General features: G+C 46.5%; 3 protein-coding genes across 4 annotated transcripts in view; 1 reads left to right on the top strand and 2 right to left on the bottom strand.

Annotated features, from left to right (window-relative positions):
- pisd (phosphatidylserine decarboxylase) overlaps positions 1-1,682 on the bottom strand; it is a 16,118-nt gene extending 14,436 nt beyond the window's left edge. The window contains exons 1-2 of the mRNA XM_070989672.1: positions 1,625-1,682; positions 594-637 (exon numbers count right to left, since the gene is read on the bottom strand). Of these exons, the coding sequence (XP_070845773.1) occupies positions 594-637; positions 1,625-1,668 (88 nt within the window). The 5' untranslated portion in view covers positions 1,669-1,682. The remainder of the gene's footprint in view (positions 1-593; positions 638-1,624) is intronic.
- Positions 1,683-3,590: 1,908 nt separating this feature from the next.
- LOC139348994 (uncharacterized) lies at positions 3,591-13,725 on the bottom strand. Of its 2 annotated transcripts, XM_070989432.1 has the most exons (11): positions 13,565-13,725; positions 12,234-12,353; positions 10,956-12,047; positions 10,194-10,668; positions 7,141-7,470; positions 6,849-6,872; positions 6,500-6,683; positions 5,805-5,893; positions 5,629-5,700; positions 5,333-5,463; positions 3,591-4,296 (listed from the first exon to the last, which is right to left on the bottom strand). In XM_070989432.1, the coding sequence occupies exons 2-11, from the start codon at positions 12,343-12,345 to the stop codon at positions 4,133-4,135; spliced, it is 2,673 nt and encodes an 890-aa protein (XP_070845533.1). In that variant the 5' UTR covers positions 12,346-12,353; positions 13,565-13,725; the 3' UTR covers positions 3,591-4,132. The 2 variants fall into 2 exon arrangements, with proteins under 2 accessions (XP_070845533.1, XP_070845534.1); XM_070989433.1 differs by lacking the exon at positions 10,956-12,047 and having other exon boundaries at positions 12,234-12,354; positions 13,568-13,702.
- Positions 13,726-14,440: 715 nt separating this feature from the next.
- Positions 14,441-20,069, top strand: LOC139348494 (UDP-glucuronosyltransferase 2A1-like). The gene is made up of 7 exons (XM_070988667.1): positions 14,441-14,784; positions 14,926-15,415; positions 15,765-15,913; positions 16,106-16,237; positions 17,576-17,663; positions 19,352-19,571; positions 19,725-20,069. Exons 1-7 carry the CDS (start codon positions 14,527-14,529, stop codon positions 19,801-19,803), a joined length of 1,416 nt encoding a protein of 471 aa, XP_070844768.1. The 5' UTR covers positions 14,441-14,526; the 3' UTR covers positions 19,804-20,069.
- The last annotated feature ends 2,080 nt before the right edge of the window (positions 20,070-22,149 follow it).

Raw genomic sequence — 22,149 nt, forward strand, 5'->3', positions numbered from 1 at the left:
GGAGGCTCAGATCGACGTGAGGCGAGATGCTGCAGATCTTCTGGCAGTCTGTGATCAGCTCACTCTTCTTTGCTGCAGTGTGCTGGACAGCAGCATCGGAGCCGGCGACACGACACACTGAACAAAGGGATCAGGAAGGCCGGCTCCGTTATTGGCTGCAAACTGGACACTGCTGAGGAGGTGGTGGACAGGAGGACACTGGACAGGAGGACACTGGACAGGAGGACACTGGACAGACCCTGAACATCCTCTTCACCTCCTCAAGGACAGACAGCGGAGCTCCTTCTCCAACAGACTGCTTGAGGAAATCATTCCTGCCACGAGCATCACACTGTACAACAGCAGCTCACAGTTCATCCGCCATGTTTTACATTTTATCTGCACTGCTGCAACACAACATTTGGTGTACTTGCACAAAATCTTTTGCTGTTTTTTTGCTGTAAATACTGTTAGTTATATTGTAATTTTTATTATTATCAATATTAGATACTATGATACATATTATAGAACTACATTTAGTTTCGGTTATGCAGGAGGAGGCGGTGGGTTAGGGGGTTAGGGGTTAGGGTTAGGGTTAGGGTTAGGGGACTCACCGGTGTTCAGGCTGCGCTGTTGGCTGCAGCTCAGAGCAGAAAGTCTGAAAAACAACGGAAAGTTGGATTAAATGACAAAGTTTCAAAGTTTAAAGACTTTTCTGGAAAATTTCTTTACTTTCCTGGAAGATTCAAATATTTCAAATGTTTTCTTGTAAAGAGAAATGACGTCTGTGTCAGTGAGGTCATTGACGATGACAGCCTCCTTCCTCGTTAATGCCTCATCTGTGTTTTTCTACACCAGCCAATGAACGAGCAGCTTTTCCACCAACCGGTCCCCTCGGCCCGTCGGCCAATCAGAGGCCCGTCACCGTTAGAGACGCTTTCTGGACAAACGCTGAGCTTCATTTGAACCAAAGCATCTGAAAATATATGACGTGGACCTGCAGCCTGACGACCAGCGAGCACGAGCCGACACGTCAAAGGGTCACGGCCCACATCTGGCCACGGCCTGTGTGTGTGTGTGTGTGTGTGTGTGTGTGTGTGTGTGCGCGCGTGTTGCTTTAATGGATCTCAGTCTCATGGTTCCCTCCTGTTGCTTTCTCTGGTTGAACCTGTATTTAACAGGTGAGGTGTGACACCTGTCAGGACACCTGCTGAAGCTCTCTGTGTTAGAAAGGTGTGACTGTGATTATTACATTAATATTAGTCTGATTATTAATCCAGTAGTCATTTAAAGTAGAACACATTAGTTCTGATTTCAACATTAATTCTACTTTGACACACACACACACACACACACACACACACACACACACACACACACACACACACACACGGAGACAGAGCTGCTGTTTCCCTCTTAACAGACACTTAATAAAGAAGAAGAAAAGAAGAAGAAAATGTAGAAGAAGAAGAACAGTTGGTGGAGTCACAGGTCAGACACGTCACGAACATGACAAATACGTCACGCTGTCATCTGTCATTACGTTTCATACACGCTGACTTAAGTGGACACGTCACTGACTGACGTCGAGACGTTCAGAATATTGTCAGAATATTTTCTGTCGCAACGAAATAACGTTAAATACCTCGTAGTCACTCCGCCGCACACCCGCCGAAAGGCCGCCGCCATGATGTGTTCGTGGAAGTGACGTTACGGCCTTTTCTTCCTCAGCCATTTCCACCGTGAGCAGGTCTGTCAGGTACACGTTCCTTCATTGTGATTGGCAGAACTCTGCTATTTGAAGCAGCGGATTGGTCAGACAGGAAACTGATGCCTACAAGGTCGAACTGAGGGTTCACTGCTCATGGATTGAATAATCTTTATTGTCACTACCATAGACGTAACATACGTAGACGCCTCATTGACTGACGCTTCCTGTTGGAGCTGACGTTCAGCGGCCGCCATCTTGGATGGGTCTCCCATGCGTCCCAGTGCATTTATTTCTATGGAGGAAGGTGTGTGTCCAGCTACACTTATCATCATAACTCCTCTCATTTTTAGCCGATTTTCACACGGTTTGGTTTGTTACAAACGTCAGAGATGTAGTTATGACACAGGACGCCGTCACACATTAAAAACAAATGCTTTCATGCCGAAATACTTTGTTAAAGAGCACAATACAGACATATGGTATGGCATATTAATAAATGTATAAATGAATTAATTTTAGATTTTAATAAAGAAACAGTTTGATTGTTCATTTGATTTCTCTCTCTCTCTCTCTCTCACACACACACACACACACACACACACACACACACAATCATGGCCCTTCTGTACACACCAATAACACAAGAAGCACAGGCACATGCACGCGTGCGCGCGCACACAACACACGCACAAAAACATCTGGCATAACCTGTTGACACGCGCATTAAACTTTGAGTAAGTTTTTTACTCATTTGTGTCGGAATAAAACTGTCGAAACGAGGATCATCATGTGTGTCGGCCCACAGTCCACTGCTGCTTTCAAACACACACACACACACACACACACACACACACACACACACACACACACACACACACACCGTCTGGCCTGACGTGTGTAAATTTAACTGTTCACAGCTTCAGGATGACAAAGATTCCATAACAGCCTGGACTGAAACTGCTGATGTTTGTGATACACTGATTTTAACACACACACACACACACACACACACACACACACACACACACACACACACACACACACACACACAAAGCTCCCATATATTCCTGCTCAGCACAGTTTTTCCTTCTTTCTTTTTTAAAAGAAAAGAAAAGTTAGCTTTAACAGTCCAGGTCATTCCAGCGTCGTACACTACCCTGTTAAGCTTGTAACTGAGGCTGGGAAGCTAAATAAAGTAAAATAAAGAAATAAAACAGGGGCATTGTTGCGCTCTTTACGTTGACTTTGGTTGGCTCTGCTGCTAGCGGAGACCCACCCAATATGGCGGCGACGCTGGATTACGCTCCAGCACGTAATGAGGCGTCTACGTATATTATGTCTATGGTCACTACGGCCAAGTACAATTTCTCAGGCTTCATGTCATGTCGAACAAAACAAGCAGAAGCAGCAGAAACAAGTTCAACAGTAAATTAGAAATCTACAGACATGAATGTTACAGATATCAATAAGCAGATATCGATAAATAGATATCAATAAATAGATATTAGTAGATGCTCCATCTTTGGATTTCTAACTTGTGTCTGGCAGTTTGTCTCTCAGGAGGCATTCAAGTACCGAAACTGTTACTCAGGGAAATAAAAGGAGTCTGTAAATTAACTCTGAAACCAGTGAACATGTCCAACATGTCCAACATGTCCAACATGTCCAACATGTCCAACATGAGCCGTCTGTATTCAAAGGTCATAACTCCACATGGATTTCTTTGTGATGATATTGTTGAACTTTCACTGAGTCGACCTGATGTCCTCGTTCTTCACGTCACTCGTGCTGCCGCTGCTCATGTTCAGCTGATTACTGGCTTCACCATAATAACCCGCCGCCGTTCGACGTCTGTGAGGTTGTCAATCAGCTGACTCCGATCAATAATCAAGTCACAAACTTCAGAGATCAGAGACAAACTTTATTCGTTCCAAAAATAGACACATTCTCAGAAATATAAATTACACTTTTAAAAACTCCAAATACTTCACCAGCTATCTGATCTGCAGTACTCACACAGTACTGCAGCTGTACTACATAATACTGCCAGAGTACTACAGAGTACTACAGTGAAGCCTTTGTATATTTTATGAAACAAGAAACATAAAAATAAAATAAAGCCACCTGTGCCCTGCTGTGGGTGTGGCCTCCTGACAGGTCACCTGTTCTCCAGCAAACATCATTCACACTCTTAAAAAAGAACTATTAAAAATATTAAATATTTCAGAAAATTCACATTTTAAACAGCCTACACTGTAAAAAAAATCAGAAACAAACCAAAAGACATCAAGTACTCTGCAAAAAAATCCCCAAAAATAAAAAAAACCCGCTACACCTCATCAACTTGCTGAAGGTGTTACCATGGTAACGCAGCAGTAGCAGGCATGCTAGCAGCTCTGTTTGTTTGGCCTTCAATCTGTGGACAGGAAGTGATGTCACAGCTCACACATCCAGGCCCTGCCGTGTAAGGAAGTCTTCGAGCGCGCTCAGCCGCTCCACCAGCATCACGTCCAGGTCTGACTCATCATCACCTGAGCCGTTGCTATGGCAATGTCGCCGAGCCACTGACCGTTTTCTGGGCACCAGGGCAACAGGAAGTCCCGCCCCTAAAACAGACACACACAAGTTGTGTTTGTGTGGTTGTTGTCAGCCGCGACATCAGTTTAACATCAGGACACAGAGACGAACATCAGGACACAGAGACAAACATCAGGACACAGAGACAAACATCAAACATCAGGACACAGAGACAAACATCAGGACACAGAGACAAACATCAGGACACAGAGACAAACATCAGGACACAGAGACGAACATCAAATATCAGAGACAAACATCAGGACACAGAGACAAACATCAAATATCAGAGACAAACATCAAATATCAGAGACAAACATCAGGACACAGAGACAAACATCAAACATCAGGACACAGAGACAAACATCAGGACACAGAGACGAACATCAAATATCAGAGACAAACATCAGGACACAGAGACGAACATCAAATATCAGAGACAAACATCAGGACACAGAGACAAACATCAAATATCAGAGACAAATATCAGGACACAGAGACAAACATCAAATATCAGAGACAAATATCAGGACACAGATGAACATCAGGACACAGAGAAAAACATCAGGACACAGAGACAAACATCAAATATCAGAGACAAACATCAAACATCAGAGACAAACATCAGGACACAGAGACAAACATCAAACATCAGGACACAGAGACAAACATCAAACATCAGGACACAGAGACAAACATCAAACATCAGGACACAGAGACAAACATCAGGACACAGAGACGAAAATCAGGACACAGAGACAAACATCAGGACACAGAGACGAACATCAGGACACAGAGACGAACATCAAACATCAGAGACCAACATCAGGACACAGAGACAAACATCAGGACACAGAGACGAACATCAAACATCAGAGACAAACATCAGGACACAGAGACAAACATCAGGACACAGAGACGAACATCAAACATCAGAGACAAACATCAGGACACTGTTTTTACAACGATGATCAGAACGATTAGAACAGAAAGCAGGAACATTAAGAACATAAAGACGCTAACGTTTGTCTCCCCCTCCTCAGTATACTACATTTCCCAGCGTACCTTGCGGCCTCTTCCTCTTCCTGGGCTGAGTGAAGTCAGGAAAAAGGAGGAGCCTGCGCCTCCTTTGCTGGCCAATTAGGAGCAGAGCTCCGTCCTTCTCCCGTGGCTCCTCGAAGATCGTCTCCAGACTTCTGCAGGACAACAGCAAGGCATGCTGGGAGATGTAGTTTGTAAAGCAGGTTTACAGAGTTCCTGTCTGTGTTCTTGACATAAGATTTGTAGTTTTTCTTGTGTTTTCTCACCGTTGAAACTGAAATGAATCACCTGTGTAAAATGTGAGGCTGACAGGTGTTTACCTGTTGGTGGTTGGGGATTTGTAGTTCTTGTTGGTGTAAATCTCCTCCAGACTGAATTCCTTCTTCTTTAACCTGAAAAAATGCTGTTTTTTTCATTCTATTTCAGCATTTTCACTCTTGATTGAATGAATGATCTGCAATTTTTATTCTGCCACCACCCCTACATCCCCCCTGACCTTTTGACCTTTGGCAGTCCCATCGGTGTGAGCAGGGTCTCTCGTGGCGATGCCCGGCGGATTCGTATCTGTGAGACTCGTTTACCAACCTGACGAGAAAAAATACAAAGAGAAATTAAGACTGAGAAGTACAGGCCAGAAAATTCTGAATTATTTTGAGAAAAAAAAGTAATAAGATAATAATAAAACTGAAAAGTGAGGACAGGAATGATAAAAAATAAGAAATAATAAAGAAATTATAATATCCATCCATCCATTATCTATACCGCCTATCCCTTTCGGGGTTGCGGGAGACTGGAGCCTATCCCAGCTACGATGGGCGAGAGGCGGGGTACACCCTGAACCGGTCGCCAGCCGATTGCATGTAAGGACAAACAAACATTCACACTCACACTCACACCTACGGACAATTTAGAGTCATCAATGAACCTAATGAGCATGTTTTTGGTCTGTGGGAGGAAGCTGGAGAGAAGCCACGCATGCACGGGAAGAACATGCAAACTTCACACAGAAAGGCCCCGTCTGACCCGCGAATCGAACCGGCAACCTTCTTGCTGTGAGGCACGCGCACTACCTGCTGCGCCACCGTGCAGCCCCAAATTATAATAATTAAGAAAAACAGTAAAAGTTCTTGAAAAAACAGAACACATTGAAACAGAACCTGAAAAATAAATTGGAAATCAGAAAAAGTCCACCTCTCCATTTGTGCTGAGAAATTCTGTGCCTGCTGCTGATTGGCTGGTGGGAAGTGGTGCAGAGTGTCTATTGGCTGAACACAGGGAGAGGGGGAGGGGCAGAGGCTGTTGCCTGGGTTGGTGGAGACTACGGGATCTGTGACTGGTCCGCTGCTTCTGCTGTCGCCGGGCAGAAAAAGTTGGGCTACAACACACACACACACACACACACACACACACACACACACACACACACACACACACACACACACACACACACACACACTTTATCATTTGAGATTTGTAAATATTATTTTTAGTTCAAAGTAATATAAAAAAAACAAAGAATTTCATTATTTCTTAACGTTACCTCGGTGAAGGCATCTGCATGTAACTGCAAAGACACAAAAAAGATTTATGTTCAGACAAAAACAAGAAGAAGCAAACCAAACAGTGACTGACTGACTGACTGACTGACTGACTGACTGACACACTGACACACACACACACACACACACACACACACACACACACACACACACACACACACACAAAACTAGCGTAGCATAAATACAGACATTCTAACAGACCAATGAAGCTTTAATTATTCTGCTGATTTGGAATTTTAATGAGGTTTAATGTGAATATAAAAGCTGACCGACCAGTGGTCGCTGCTGAGACTGGGCGGGGCCGTCCAGTCCTTCAGGGGCCGCAATGGATTCCCACAAGCCCCGCCCCTCAGTGACTCCAATATTGTCTCCATGGCAACTGCAGACAGCCGCAGCGTTGGGGCGTGGCTTAAGAAGGAGGAGGAGGAGCAGAGCCATAGGTGGATAGCACTGTGATTGGAGGAGGTGGTTTGGGGACGGGTGTAGTCAGAGAAATTCCATTGGCCAGAAAAGAGGCTGAGTGGTTGTGACTGGCTGCAGGCCTGACCACTCTGGGCTGAATGCAGGAGGTGCAAGTCATTCTGGGAAGAGGAGGTGGAGAGGCTGGAAGGAGAAAAGTAAAAAAAATTTATTAATACAGATAATCTATAATGTAATATTGAGTTTTTAGTTGAAATAGTATTTATTGAATCATTTCATATCAAGGTTTATTTACAGTATCAAGATCAATAAATACAACATAATCACACAGAAATGGGACCTGGCCGGGCGCAGCCCGAAGGAGTGATGTGGGCCCGTCTTCCCGTAGGCCCACCACCCACAGAAAGGATCAGAAGGGGCTGGTGCTATGCATTATGGGTCGAAGTCGTGGGCGGGGGCCCAGATGACCCAAACCCTGGACAGCGACTCTGGCTATGGGGACATGGAATGTCACCTCGCTGGGGGGGAAAGAGCCTGAGCTAGTGTGGGAGGTTGAGCAGTACCGGCTAGAGATAGTCGGGCTCACCTCCATGCACAATCTGGGCTGTGGAACCCAACTCCTTAAGAGAGGCTGGACTCTCTTCTACTTTGGAGTTGCCAGCAGTGAGAGGTGGCTTCGGGTCGGGGATAGGTCTCTCACTGTTGTTTCGGCTTACGGGCTGAACAGCAGTGTAGAGTACCCGGCCTTCTTGGAGACCTTGGGAGGGGTACTGGAAAGTGCTCCAACCGGGGACTCCATTGTTCTGCTGGGGGACTTCAATGCTCACGTGGGTAGCGACAGTGATACCTGGAGGGGTGTGATTGGGAGGAACGGCCTCCTTGATCTGAACCCAAGCGATGTTCTGTAATTGGATTTCTGTGGTTGTCACAGTTTGCCCATAACGAACACCATGTTCAGGCATAAGGGTGTCCATAAGTGCATGTGGCACCAGGACACCCTAGGCCGGAGATCAATGATCGACTTTGTAGTCATATCATCCGACCTTCGGCGGTATGTCTTTGACACTCGGGTAAAGACAGGGGCTGAGCTGTTAAGTGATCACCACCTGGTGGTGAGTTGGATCTGCTGGCAGGGAAGGAAGCGGGACAGACTTGGCAGACCCAAACGTACCGTGAGGGTCTGTTGGGAACATCTGGCGGAACCCGCTATCAGGGAGGTCTTCAACTCCCACCTCCGGGAGAGCTTCGACCAGATTCCGAGGGAGGTTGGAGACATGGAGTCTGAATGGACCATGTTCTCCACTTCCATTGTTGATGCAGCCATCCGTAGCTGTGGCCGTCATGGCGGCAACCCCCAAACCTGGTGGTGGACACCAGAAGTAAGGGATGCCGTCAAGCTGAAGAAGGAGTCCTGTCTGGCCTGGCTGGCTCATGGGACTCCTGAGGCAGCTGACGGTACTGGCAGGCCAAGCGTGTGGCAGCTTGGGTGGTTGTAGAAGCAAACACTCAGGTCTGGGAGGAGTTTGGGGAGGCCATGGAGGAGGACTATCTGTCGGCCTTGAAGAAATTCTAGCAAACTGTTCGGCGCCTCAGGAAGGGGAAGCAACGCTCTGTCGACACTGTTTACAGTTGAGGTGGGGAGCTGTTGACCTCAACTGGGGATATTGCAACCAAGTGTGAAACAGCTGGGATTAGAGTCAGCACCTCCAAGTCTGAGGCCATGGTTCTCGACCGGAAAAAGGTGGCTTGCCCCCTCCAGGTTGGGGGAGAGTTCCTGCCTCAAGTGGAGGAGTTAGAGTATCTTGGGATCTTGTTCAAGAGTGATGGAGGATGGGATGGAGCGGGATGGAGCGTGAGATGGACAGGTGGATCGGTGCAGCAGCAACAGTAATGCGGTTGCTGTTTCAGTCTGTCATGGTGAAGAAGGAGCTGAGCCGAAAGGCGAAGCTCTCGATTTACCAGTCAATCTACGTTCCTACCCTCCCCTATGGTCATGAACTTTGGGTCATGACCAAAAGAACGAGGTCCCAGATACAAGCGGCTGAAATTAGTTTCCTCCGCAGGGTGGCGGGGCGCTCCCTTAGAGATAGGGTGAGGAGCTCTGTCACCCGGGAGAAGCTCAGAGTAGAGTCGCTGCTCGTCAAGAGGAGTCAGCTGAGGTGGCTCGGGCATCTCTATCGGATGCCCCCTGGACGCCTCCCTGGGGAGGTGTTCCAGACATGCCCCACCGGGAGGAGGCCCCGAGGAAGACCCAGGACACGCTGGAGTGACTATGTCGCTCAGCTGGCCTGGGAACGCCTCAGGATCCCCCCAGAAGAGCTAGAGGAAGTGTCTGGTGAGAGGGAAGTTTGGGCGTCCCTGCTCAGACTGCTGCCCCCGCGACCCGGCTCCGGATGAAGCGGGAGAAGATGGATGGATGGATGGATGGATGGATGGATGGATGGATGGATGGATGGATGGATGGATGGATGGATGTGTAATAACTTAATATGCAACATATCAATATTAAATACCTTTACATTAATTCATCTATAATATGAACACAGTGTTTGATCAATATATATTTTTCAAAGTTACAGTTCAAGTAATTATTACAGTCGAATTTGTACATTAATCATATTTAGAATTGATTTATAGCATGATTATATATTCAAAATGACTGCTTTACAATTCATTCTTGATTTAATATTTGCATATTTTTTTAAATATGAATTCAGTTCAAATTATTACACAATACATATTTAGATTTTGGGGATTTGGATCAATCACTGTAATTTATCATTTACATTTTGTGTATTTCTAACTGATGTCAGTGACTAATGTATAATCAACATAGAACTAAAAAGCTCATCTTAGTTGATTTAAATTAAATTAAAATATGTATTTTATCGTTTTGTTCTTCTCACTTGTGGAGCAGCAGCGGCGCTCTGTAACCGTTCTGCATGACAACACTGACAGCCTTTTCTGATTGGCTCGTTCCTCCCCCCTCTCCTCTTCTGTGTTTTCTGTGGTTGAAGTTGTGCAGAGTGAGCAGCGCCTTCTCCTCTGGTCCTCCACTGAAGGACACCGCCATCCGCCCCACAAATCTTTTGGCATCCTCCTCCTCCTCCTCCTTTTCATCTTCTTCTCTTTTTTCAGGAAACACACCCATCTCTCTTCCTCTGTGGTTACTCCTACTCCTTTTCCTCCCCCTACCCTCCCCCTGTCCTCTGCTTTTACTCCTCCTCTGTTCTGACTGGCTCAAACTAGATGAGATAGGAGGTGTGGTGGGTGAGTCCTCGCTGTCTGATGATGAAGATGATGAGGAAGAGCAGGTGGTAGCAGCTGGGAGGTGGGTGGGGCTACACGAGGAGGCGGCACCAAACGGGAAGAAAGACGAACCTAAAAAAAAAAAGAAAAGACGAGTTTGAGTTCCTGATAATCGGCCTGAATTCAGACTCTGATGTGTCTCTACGGCGACAGAACAAATTAAACATCACAATCTTATAACTGGCCCACCCACTGGCCCGCCCGCCGGCCCGCCCGCCATTTGTTAGCATCGGAGTCGACACTGAAAGTGTGTTTTCTGAAAATGTGACTTCATAACATTTGTTGTTCTCTGCAGATCATCACACTGTCATGGAGGAGGAGGAGGAGGAGGGATAAAGGAGGAAACAGACAGAGCTCACCAGGAGACCAGGCTGCTCCTCCTTCTTCTTGTCCTCCCCCTCTCTGTCTGCTTCTCTTCTTCCTTATTCTCCTCCTGCTCCTCCTCTCCAGGGAATCCAGACGACGACCAAGGGAGGCCAGAGCCCCTCGCAGAAGGCGCCGCACCTCCAATCGGTGAGCTGAGAGGAGGCGAGGCAGGAGGGAGGAGCAGGGGCAACAGGGAGGATTAGGAGGAAGAGGAGAATGAGGTGTAAGAGGAGGCGGAGATAGGAGGGATGTAGTGACAGTAGTAGAGCAGGAAGAAAGAGGAGAACAAATGGCAGAAGTGTGAGGAGTACAAGGAGTAAAAACGACAGTGGGTGGAGTAACAAGAGTGGAGTGGTGATAAAGAAGAGGAGTAGGAGCATAAGAAAAAGGGTGAGAATCATGGAGAGAAGGAGGAGGTAAAGGAGAAGAAGAGACAAAAGGAGAAGCAGGTGGAGGTGGAGTTTGGACAGAATCAATAGACAATAAGGAAGAAGGTAAAGGATGGAGGGATGGAGGAAAAGGAGGAGAGGATGAATTAAGAGGAGAAAAATGGGAAGAAGGGTACGAATAAACGGAAGAAGAAGCAGGAATGATGGAGACAGGAGGAGTAGTAGAGGAAAGAGGAGGAGGAGAAGGTGAAGAAGGTGAAATTAAAGGAGTAGAAGAGACACAAGAAGGAGTAGGAGGTAAGGGGAGAAGGGATGGAGTGATGAGAGGAGAGGATGAAAGAGGAGAAAAGAGGGAAAAGGTAGGTGTGCAAGGAGTAACAAAGATAGGAGGAAGAGGAGAAAGATGAGTGGAGGCAGTAGAGGATAAAAATGCAGGAGTAACAGGAGGAGGATGAGAAAATGAAGATGGTGGAGAAGACAGGAAGGACATGGGAGGAGGAGTGGTGAAAGATGTAGAATTGAGAGCAGGAGGACAGAGAAGAGTAGGAGGTGAAGGAGTGAAAGGTGAGGAGGAGGATGGAGGAGGAGTTACAGAAGGAGTAGAGGAGGAAGAAGCACAGGGAGGAAGAGGAGGAGAGGAAGGTGAAGGGGGGGAGGAGGAAGAGCTCCAAGGAGGTGCAGAAGGAGAGAGAGCTCCTGAAGGAGGAAAAACAGCAGTCAGTACTCTCTCTCTCTCTAACTCTGCATGTAAACATAAGGTCTCTCGCCCAAATCTCACTTTGAATATGTAACAAAATAAAGAAAACATAAACATGAAAAGATAATTAAATAATATATAAATACATCAAATAATGTAGAAAAAAATAACAAATCGGCACAAACCTGTTTGAGTCTCATCCTGTTCAGCAAATGGGAGAGTAGGAGGCGGGGTCATTGCTACCAGGCCCCGCCCCCGGTCATCACCATCGTTCAGTGTCAGTGGTCGAGTGAGCATAGCGAAGACTGAGAGAGAGACAGACAGACAGAGAGACAGAAAATAAATCAAATAATGGACATGAAAAATGCAGCTTACTTAACTAAATTTTTTATTGCAAGATTACATATTCAAACTGAATACAAATTTCTGTAATTTACGTTACAATTTACCATAAAATTTGACATTTAATATAAAATGATTCCAAAATACAAATTTCAAAATATTATATATTTCCTATTCTTTGTTTTCTTTCTTTATTCTTCTCTGTTTTTTTCTTTTTACAAAACTGAAATGATAAAATGTTTCAGTATCAGGAAATATTAAAACTGAAAAAAATATCTCAATTCAAAAAATATAATTCTCAGCAGAAAAATGTAAATAAATAAAAACTGACAACTGAAAAAAATAATTACGTAAAAATCTACTGCAGTGCAGCTCTGTGCTGCCCCTGCTGGAAGCATCATGCTCCTCCTCCGTCCCACCGTGACTCCTCCTCCAGCTCTGGTGAACCAATCACTGCTGTCAGATGTCAAACACCTTACGATTGGAGCTCCAGCTCATGGACCTCACTGCAGACTGTCACTGAGAAATAAACTGAAGCTACACCTGGTTCAGATTTACCTGGGGTGAACCTGAAGCAGGTAAACTTGAACCTGGAGCCAATCACCTCCTTCATCAACACAGCAGACACCATGCATTTACATATAAATGTAATGTTATTCTTTTATTTGTTTTTTTTTTTACAATTCTTGGCATCAGGAAATATTATTCTAACTATTTCTAAAATAAGTATTATATAACTATTTTATTAGCTCAACTCATTCTAGAGATTTCAGAGAACAGTGGACAAACATAAAATGAACCTTTTTTTTTACTTCTTTCTCTAAAAAACCTGAACGTTTCAAACTGCTCTCATTTGTTCTCGCGAGAATTCACCAATTCCTGCTGGTTAAATCCCAGTAATATTCCTATAAATCTGTAAACGTTTTCCCTGTCAGCTGATTAACGGATGATTCGGACTGTTCTGTGTCGTCACAGCAGGATTCTGTGTGACGTAACACAAAGGGAGAGTAACAGAACACGGGAATGCTGTGGGTCGACGTGAGGATAAAACGGGATTTGGGGAAAATAAAAGGAAACTGATCGTGCTAGCGGCGGCTAGCTGCCGTTAGCAGGCTCTACTGTGTGTGCAGCTGTTAACACGGGACAAACCGGGACATTTGAACGCTATTTTTACCTTTTTCAAGCCCCGCGGGTTCGTACGTCTCTGTTAAATCCTCTTATCTCTCATTTTAGGCGGTTTACCGGCTGCAAAATGCCGAATCGGGCCGGTAGTTCCAGAGGAATCGGTGCTTGGTATCACCGCAGACCCGCGTCAAACTGACGGAAGCCACACTCACGGAATTTCCGTTAGGATTCAAAATAAAAGGCCTGGAGCGGAAATAAAGTGTTAATCAAACAAAAGCTAAAGCACACAGTGAAAAGGAACCGCTGCATGTCTCCCTGTTGGAAGGTCATTTTAAAGTTAGCACAGACAGTAAACAATATGGACATGAATAACACACAAAACAAAACAGCACCAAGTGCCATGGGATCATGGGATGTGTGTTTTTAAAGACTTTGAACACCAGGAAATGAAAGATGCCACTGGACAAGAATGTATGGGAGACGTTTGGAAGTGACTGGTGAGGATTATCTGTCGTGTGTGTGTGTGTGTGTGTGTGTGTGTGTGTGTGTGTGTGTGTGTGTGTGTGTGTGTGTGTGTGTGTGTGTGTGTGTGTGTGTGTGTGTGTCTGTGTCTGTGTGTGAGCTGCAGTGCTGTGTTCAGAACAACCTTCCACATGGGGACAAAAAGTGGATGAAAAAAGCTGAAAACAACGGTTGAGGTTCTGAACGCTTACAAAACATCCATCAGTCTGTCTGTCTGTCTGTCCGTCTGTCTGTCTGCCTGTCTGTCTGTCTGTCCGTCTGCCTGTCTGTCTGTCTGTCTGCCTGTCTGTCTTCCTCTCTCTGTCTCTCTCTATCTGTCTGGCTAATGCTGTGACTTATTGTCCAATCAGGCTGCAGCTCTTATCTCAAACTGACCTCTGATCAGTTTGGACTTTGGATTCCTGTTGTTTTTCTTTTCACTCTTCAGTTTTGAGACACGAAACAGAATCTTTGTCCAGATGTAACAGATGCTCTTGTTTTTAGATTAATATGCAGGTTTTCGCACCTCCTCTTCTGCTTCTTCTTCCCCTTGTCCTCTTGCTCCCCCTCCATCCTTACACTCCAGTTGATGGCGGCCATGTTCTGGTTTTTCCAGGCGAGTACAGCCATTGGCTGAATATGCGTAACATCATGGAGGAGCTGGTGAGGAGGAACCACTCCGTCACCGTTTTAGTTGCTGATGCATCGCCATCAGTCAACTACAACGAGAGCCGTGATGCCGCTAAGTTCAACTTCCTTGTTTTCAAGGTGAGCCCAGTTGGAACATGACACGAGTGAACTGACTATCAATGGCGCTTCAGTCGAATGACCCTCACGGGTTTGAAATGAGTCTGATGATTCCACGTTTTCTGGACTAATCAGTCGAATTTTCTTTGCGTACTCGTCCAGGTCCCGTTCAGCAGAGCTGAGCTTCACGGCCTCACCGAGGAGTTCATCCGCTTCTCCATGTACGAGTCTCATGTCTCGTCTCTGCTCAAGACGTTTCTGAAGGCGTACGATTGGATGCACCAGTCATTCCGCTTTGGGATGCAACAGTGTGACTCCATGTTAAAGAACAAACAGCTGATGGCGACACTGCAGGACGCCAAGTTTGACGCCGTCCTGCTCGACCCGATGGTGATGTGTGGGGACCTGGTGGCCGACGTGCTCGGCCTGCCCCTCATCATCTCGCTCCGCTTCTCGTTTGGTGGCGTCCTGGAGCGACACTGTGGCCACGCGCCGGCGCCGCCGTCCTACGTCCCGGTGGCTCCGCTGCCGTACAGTGACCACATGACGTTTGTGGAGAGGCTGACCAACGCGGTGACATACGTGTGCTTTTCAGTGATGACTGAGGTGATCTGGAGGCTGACGCTAGATAACTACTACAGCGAGGTCAAAGGTCAGAGAGAAAACAGACATATAGAGACACAATCGCCCCACAATACAAAGCAGCCGGTTCCTGTCACAAGTCTTTATCAAACATTTGCTTCTTTATTACAGAAATCTCTTTCATCTCCTCAATTGTCTGTCCAGTACAGAGGGCCAAACTGTCCCCTGAAGGGACAAATTATGATTTGTCCCTTCAGGGGACAGACTTTAAAATGGGAGAAATCATTTAAAACGTGAAAAAAATCAGAAAAGTGAAAATACAGTTTCTGAAAATGTAAGAAAGATATGAGTGATGTCAGAGTTGACTGATCTGTCCCTTCAGAATAAAAGCTTCATGGTGCTGTTTCCTGTGAGGACAGGAAGTCCCAGCAGTGTCTGCAGGTCTTTAGGCAAGGCTGACATCTGGCTCATCAGGACCTTCTGGGACCTGGAGACACCGCGTCCGACCCCGCCCCACTTCAAACACGTGGGCGGTCTGCACTGTAAGCCAGCCAATCAGCTGCTAGAGGTACGAGGTCCTGCTTCTTTAATGACTGACAGGAAGTTTAATTTTGAAATCATACAAATAAATAAGTTTTGAGCACTGCATTTCGCTGTCTCTGTGTTGCTCTCTGCCAATGACAATAAAGTTGAATCTAATCTAATCTTAAATGTGCAAAAATTGATCATGATGAGGTAATGATGATGTCACTTCTTCTAGGACTTGGAGGCATTCATGCAGAGTTCTGGTGATGCCGGTGTGGTGGTGGTTTCTTTCGGCTCCATGGTAACCAACCTATCGACAGAGCGTGCCGATGTCATCGCCACGGCCTTCGGACGAATCCCACAGAAGGTCAGAAGCTCCACCCACTCGCAGACGGACAAATATCCGTTCAGGGACGTCAGGAAAACTCAGTTTCCAGTCCAGAAACAGATGGCCACCCAAATGAGTTTTATCATCTGGTTACTGAGCTGATAGAGAGAAAATGACTATCTGTCCCTTCAGAATAAAAGCCTCATGGTGCTGTTTCCTGTGTGGATAGGAAGTCACTGGGTGCTTTTCATGACGTTGAATTGTGCCTCCTCGTCTCCTCTCTCCTTCGTCGACCCGGAAGTCGTTTCCCCTCCGCCATGATGAAGGATCTTCCAATTGCTTAAAAGCACCTGAAGGAGACGAGGAGCGAGGAGAGAGGAGGCTTCTGAAGGAGATCAGAGTGAGGACACACCGGTGTATCCTACGCCGAAGTCTTTATTATTTAAGGGGCGTGTCGTATGTGGCGCACGTTTGAGTCATGGCGGGAGCAGGTCTTCACAAATGTCATCCTGATTCTTGTTTCAACTGTGTCCTTTTAACAACTGTGTCTGTCACCAAGAAATGAATGAAAATTCTTGGTATATTACGGTTTTTTAAAGCGAGGCTACAAGGCTGCTGGTTTAATCTACCGCACAGCCGTCCTCTGTTACGCCTCTAACAGCATTTAATTGAAACCTCATCAATAGCAATCAGGAGTAGAACAGTGTGACTGCAGATCTGACCATAATATCACGTTTTACAGCGTTTACAGCTGTGCAAACGTCATCAGTAAGTGACGTCGCTTCGGACTGACGCTGCGGAGCGAGGATTTTTCATTTCGGAGTTTCGTCTCCTCCGTCCTCACGTCTCTTCCTCGCATCCCTCTTTCATGTCCTCGCTGGGCGGAGCTAAGACGCGAGGAGAGGAAGCGAGTGGAGGAGACGAGGAGACCAGTTTATGGAATGAAAAGCAGCCAATGAAAAGCAGCCAATGAAAAGCAGCCAATGAAAAGCAGCCAATGAAAAGCAGCCAATGAAAAGCAGCCTGTGTTCAGGTGTCACCTGTGTTACTTCAGTTTAGATTTCATCTGATCTGTGACCGTAAGCCTGACATCACTCACTGGTTAGTTCACACATTCAGATTCTAAATACAAAATATAATGAACTAATGAATCAGGATGTGTTATGAAAGATTAAGATAATCAGCAGAAACATTCATCAAACATTCTTCACTGGCTGCTTCTGGTTCTGATCAGTAATGTGAAAAGAGTGATTGGAACATTTGGTTAATTACTGTGTGAAGCAGACAGATGGATTACACTGAACTTTAGCCTCGAGTCACAGCTGCTCTAACAGACAGAAGTGAAATCCAGATGTGTGGCTTTGTGTTTGTGTTCAGGTCATTTGGAGGTTCAGCGGAGAAATTCCCAAAACTTTGTCAGCGAACACGAAACTTTCTGATTGGATCCCTCAGAATGACCTGCTGGGTACACACACACACACACGCACAAACACACATGCACAAACACACACACACACACGCACAAACACACATGCACAAACACACACACACATACGCGCACACACACACACACACACAAACACACATGCACAAACACACATGCACAAACACACATGCACAAACACACACACACACACACAAACACACATGCACAAACACACACACACACACACACAAACACACATGCACAAACAAACACACACGCACAAACACACATGCACAAACACACACACATACGCGCACACGCGCACGCACACACGCTCACACACGCACACACGCACACACACACACAGTGTCGTGTACACACTCACGCTCTTCCTGCAGAGTGACTCTGAGCGAACTTTGACCTCAGTCTTCACCCTAAAATGAAAGATTTACATTATGGTGACCTGCAGGAGGGAGAGTCCCCACAGCGTGACTGTAGACATTCATGTCCTCGCGATGTGAGGACACATGTCCTCCCTGTCAGACTCAATCAGGCGATGACATCAGATTGAGTATATTGATCTGTTTCTATGTAAATCTCATGTATGTAACAACGATCACTCGTCTTTAACGAACATCCTCAGATCATCATCATCATTCACGGCCGTGATTCCAAAAAAGGAGGAACTCTGCGTCAAATGCAGTTAAAACCAGAATCATTTAGTCGTTTCCAATCAGTTTCCTGAAGTGTCTCTGAGCTCATGTGTTCATCTCCTTCATCCTTCATGTGTTCACAAAGTGGTGAACTCGCTCCATCCTCTATGAACGACTGATTCATAGCCAATCATGATCCTCTCACCTGTGACCAGTCAGCCTGTTTACCTGTGGAATGTTCAAACAGGTGTTTCCACATCTTTCAGTCTGTGAAACGTGTCGCTGCATCAGATTCACAATCAGACATATTTACAGAAACCAGTGAAGCTGATGAGGAAGAACGTTAAAGCTGTTGTCGGGTAGCACTGTGGCACAAGTGGCAACACTGTCGCCTCACAGCTAGAAGGTCCCTGGTTTGAATCCCGCTGTGGGCGCTGGTGGCGTGTCCTCCACCATGTCTTCAGTGTCTGCTGCTCGAGGAAAAAAGGGGGCGTTTCTGTGTTCATCCGGGGTTTCCTCCTAAAAACATGCAAGAAGATCACTTGACCAGTGGTTCACCTGACCAGTGGTTCACCTGACCAGTGGTTCACCTGACCAATGGTTCACTTGACCAGTGGTTCACCTGACCAGTGGTTCACCTGACCAGTGGTTCACCTGACCAATGGTGAACAAAAGGATGGGTCCCTGGGCGCCGCTGTCGGCTGGCAGCCGGCGGTCTGCCGCCGAGGATCGACAGACCGAGGATGGGTCAAACGTGGAGAAATGAATTTGACAAAAAGCATGGCGTGTGCATGTGTATGTAATGTGATAATAAAAAGGACCTTCTTCTTCTTCTTCTTCTTCTTCTTCTTCTTCTTCTTCTTCTTCTTCTTCCTCTTCTCAGGTCAGTTTGTGTCAGAGTGGATCAGATCAGCTGATCGCTTCCTGTTTGATTCATGTTTCCACAGAGTTCCAACATCTTGTGAATCAGGGTCGTATACTGAAAAGAGAATATTAGCAGAAATATTCTTTTTGGAGTCTTCATGTGTGAAATGTTTCACAGTCCTTTCACAAAAAAGCGTTTCCTCCTCTCAGGTCACCCAAAGACCAGAGCGTTTGTGACGCATGGCGGCACCAATGGTCTGTACGAGGCCGTGTATCATGCTGTGCCGATGGTCGGGATCCCGCTGTTTGCTGATCAGCGCCATAATCTCGCCCGTCTGAGCCACCGCGGCGCCGCCGTCGTCCTCAACTTCAACCTAATGACCTCTGATGAGCTGACAGCGGCGCTGCGTGCCGTTACCCATGAGCAACGGTCCAGTGATGTCACAGGAAGCTTTACTTTTAAGATTCCTCGGTCACTCAAACTTGCTTCCTGGCTTTCACCCAGCTCCTTCACAATACAACTAAACTAATATTTAAGAATAAAACACCCGTGTGACCTGCTTCATTTTCCCATGATGCTTAGCTACAAGTCCAGTATGGAGCGTCTGTCTGCGCTGCACCACGACCAGCCAGTGACCCCGCTGAGCACCGCCATCTTCTAGGTGGAGTTTGTGATGCGGCACGGTGGAGCGCGACACTTGCGGCTGGCGTCACATGACCTGAATTGGTTCCAGTATCACAGCATCGACGCTGGCGCCGCCCTGCTGGTCGCCTTAACAACTGCCACGGCGCTCTGCTGGGGGGGCGTTCGCCACTTCCTGAGACAATGCAGCAGGCGACAAAGAGAGAAGAGCGAGTGAAGATATGACACTTTTACTCAAATATAAAATATTAAACTTATGATTTAATGTTGAAGTTAATCGCCAAAATCTTTTTTCACTGATAAAGTGTCACTTCGTTTCCTCACCAGCAGGTGTCTCTAGACTGCTGAGGAAGACCGCGGTCATGATGAGATGTAGAGAGGAAGAGCGACTGCAGGTGACGTCACGTACACGATCTGTGTGAGCGAGGAAGCTTCGCCACAGTTTGCTGATTCTCTTATTGTTTATGTGTTCTCTCGTCGTTTATGTGTTCTCTCGTCGTTTATGGGTTCTCTCGTCGTTTATGTGTTCTCTCGTCGTTTATGGGTTCTCTCGTCGTTTATGTGTTCTCTCGTCGTTTATGGGTTCTCTTGCACATAAACGTCGCGCCACTGGAGGCTGAGGAAAGGATGTCAAATATGTGGCGCGTGATCACCTTTAAACACCAAACGACGGCAATCCAACACGGTAAAAAAACAGAGGACGATGTCATCTGTGATAATAATTTGATATATTATTATTCATGTTCAACATGGCGAGTGGCAGCTCGCTCCAGCGGCTCTGTCCAAAGGTCACATCTGTCCATTTCACCCGGTGCAGTCTCTAAATTTCAAAAGTCAGAAATCTATAACATCAACACGATGACGAACATCCTGTCTGACGTCACTTCACCTGCCGTTCACACACAAAGACAACATGGGGGGACAGAGACATCCAAAGTTTTCCGTCTGTTCGACAGTTGTCCCTCCCTCAAAGTGGACAAAGTAGCTGCAGTGTCACTTGTTTGTCTGTTGTCTGTCTCTCCCTGTCTGCGTGCAGGTGTGTCACGCAGGTCACGCTGACCGGATTGGCTCCATGTGTCCACACCTACTCATCACCTGAACACACCTGAGACACATCAGCCAATTACCCCCCTGCTCTGAACCCAGTATGCATCCAATCACGTATTGGGAACGGAGGTCAGGCTTGCCTGCAGTCTCGGTGTTGTGCCTGTTTGAACAGCTGCTTACCTGCTTACCTGCCTGACTCACCTGGCTCAGGTTGTGCTCTCCGTCCTGCTCTGGAGTGAATTCTTCAGTCTGGACTCCTCTGCTGCCTGTCGGATCATCCGATTCTTCTGTTACACATTTCAGTATTTCTTGAAGACACTGTCCGTCGTCCACGTCCACGTCCCTGTCCTCCCTGTCTCGGCGTCTGCGTGCAGCCTTTTGGGTTTCAGCCTGAAATAAAGAGACGAACCTCCTTCCTGAAAGAGCGAGGTTTGCGCCTCAGATTGGTGTTCGTTTACACACTGTAGCGACGAAAGCTGGTTATCAGAAGGCGAGGACGTCGAGGACGTCGAGGACGTCGAGGACGCTCAGGTCTGAGGCTGCCGTGGACCCAGTCCAGTAGGTCTGTGGAGAGACCTGCTTCCCTCTCCAAACTGTTCGAGGTGCCTTTGGCCACTGCGGCGTTCACCGATTCAATGCATGAGTGGATCTTGGGGCTTCGCTCGGAGAGGCGCTGACGTCTGCATTAATGCCTTTCCGGGATTTTTTCAGCTGAGTGTTTCCAATGCGAGGGGAGAAGGCGTGGCCGCCATCTTGCTAGTTTTACCTTTGAAGGCGAGAGAAGTCTATTGAGACTTCTTGCCTGTTTGAGCTGATTTACTAATTCCTGGCAAAGTCAACAAGTGGTTAATTGAAACTAAAGGTTGAACTGAAGGAAACAAAGACTGACGGAATGAACAAAAATGACCCAAACTGCACATGAAGTAAATGTGCATGTTTAACATTTTAATCTGATGGAACGTTTTCTTTTTCTTCTTCAATCACAAACACAAGCTCCGCCCACTGAATCATCTGACCAATGGCACGGCTGTGGCTCAGAGGCGGAGCGGTCGTGCACCAATCGTGAGCTCGGTGGTTCGGTCCCTGGCCTCGGCAGTCCTCCCGCCGAAGTGTCTTTGAGCAAGATAAAAAAGAAACACTGCCCCGATGCTGCGCCATCGCTGTGTGAGGTCATACGAACATCGCTTTGGATCGAAGCGTCTGAAGTGATGAACTGTGACTTAACGTGCAGAGAAACGTGACAGGCTGTGATGTCACTTCCCTTTTACACAGGATCAGAATAAAGGGTTCAAGCTCGCCACAGATCACCAGATTCTTA

Source organism: Chaetodon trifascialis, chromosome 20 (assembly GCF_039877785.1).
Source record: "Chaetodon trifascialis isolate fChaTrf1 chromosome 20, fChaTrf1.hap1, whole genome shotgun sequence".
Classification (NCBI taxonomy): Eukaryota; Metazoa; Chordata; class Actinopteri; order Chaetodontiformes; family Chaetodontidae; genus Chaetodon; species Chaetodon trifascialis.